The 1,757-nt window shown below is 40.0% G+C and overlaps 1 protein-coding gene across 1 annotated transcript; it reads right to left on the minus strand.

Annotated features, from left to right (window-relative positions):
• Positions 1 to 661: 661 nt before the first annotated feature.
• On the minus strand, positions 662 to 823 carry BDCG_16453 (uncharacterized protein; the record flags this gene model as incomplete). Its single annotated transcript, XM_045425684.1, has 1 exon — positions 662 to 823. The coding sequence occupies one exon, from the start codon at positions 821 to 823 to the stop codon at positions 662 to 664; it is 162 nt and encodes a 53-aa protein (XP_045279799.1).
• Between the last annotated feature and the right edge of the window lie 934 nt (positions 824 to 1,757).

Raw genomic sequence — 1,757 nt, forward strand, 5'->3', positions numbered from 1 at the left:
TACTTCTTCTCTTTCTCATTCTTCTTATCATTCTTCATAATTCACTTCTCATTCTTCTTCTTCTTCTCCTTCTTCTTCTTCTTCTCCTTCTTATCTGAGATGATAATCACCTCAAAATCTCTCTTCACTGCCTTCTCAGGGAAGGGTTCTCACTGCTCTCTCTCAGCCAGGTCAACCTGCACCTCAAAATCCCGCATTTCCTGGTCTGCTGTCTCGGGTTCCACCCCAGCAGCAAGCAGATTGACATGCTCAGAGAGCAGGGCTGTCTTCTCAATGTTCTGAATCATGGAGTGCATTCAAGACCTGAACAAGGCCTTAATCCCCTCCTCCTCTGTCAGCTCCTGCTAATCAATTAGAGAACAGAAGTGTTATCAAAAATCATTACCTCTCAATAAAAACTTATCAGTTTTGGCTTCTTTGTCTCCTGCTTTAATATCTTCTCAATCTTCTTCTGCTGTTGCTTATTTACAGCAACACTCTTCTTCTCTCTCTCTCTCTTCATCTTGGCCTCAAATCATTCTCAGAACTTCTCCTGGTCTCACTGCTGCTGTATAAGACTCTTCACTGTCTTCTTTTTCAATCTCTCACAGGCAGTGTCATTCACATTATTCCTATACTTAGTTCAGTCTAAATCTATCAGAAGTATTACTTAAAATTGTTATCATTCTGCTTTCTTGCAGAGCCTCTTCAAGGCATCATAATATGCCTTGCAATCTGTCTTCCTGTGCTTGAACACCTTCTTCTTCTCTCTCTTCAATCTGTGACAGCACTCACGCGCCTTGATGGTCCGCAGGACCGCAGAATATTTGAAGAGGGATGACATGATTGGTTTTGATGAGCGTTGAGAAGGGGTGAAGGCAGATAATGATATGATGATAATGATGATGATGATGATGATAATGATGATGGTGATAATGATGATGATGATGATGATGATGATGGTGATGATGATGATGATGATGATGATGGTGATAGTGATGATGATGAAAGAGAGAGTGCATCGGAATATATTATTGACTTATCAAACATAAAGAGACAAAGAAACTATTAACAGCTTTCAGAGATGTACAGAAATGGCTACAGTGTTGTGTAGCAACATTATCTTCATTCAATGCATGCACTATTAATATTCTTTGTATGCATTTATCATATAATCTATATCAGGGATACATGCAGAAAACAGATCTTTGTTGCTAGGAAGAATGATTGCAGTGATTCTCTGTTTTCATATTATAAAGATAAGTTATTCTCATTTCTTTCTTCTCTCTTTTCTCTTCTTCTTCAACCCATCACTAAGTCCAAGCTGGTATGAAAACTATTAAAACACTCATAGAAACCCTCAAATTGAAGAGTATAAACTAATCAAATTTTAAATGCAGATGAATCAAAATAATTCAACAATACTAATTATTCATCCTCCTCTTAATAAAACAACAGTCGCGTCTTCTCTCCCCTCTCCAAACGAAACATGGCTCGCGAAAAGCGAGTACCACGCCAGGCCATAATGGTCAACACGGCCCCAGCATGCAGGGCTGCATACATGCAGCGCATGCTGAACTGGGAGACTGCATGAATTGCAAACTGACAGCAGCATCCCAGGGAGAGCCGTGCAGCGTGAGAAAGCTGCAACCCTCAGCCATGTGCGCAGAGGGTGAATCACCACAGTAAGTGCATGTGTATTGCATGGAAGTAACACTTTTTGATAATGCTCAGTCTCTGATATCATGAAAATAGAGTCTCTCCATGAGATTCATTTT

This window comes from Blastomyces dermatitidis (genome assembly GCF_000003525.1).
Source record: "Blastomyces dermatitidis ER-3 genomic scaffold supercont1.2, whole genome shotgun sequence".
In the NCBI taxonomy this organism is placed as follows: Eukaryota; Fungi; Ascomycota; class Eurotiomycetes; order Onygenales; family Ajellomycetaceae; genus Blastomyces; species Blastomyces dermatitidis.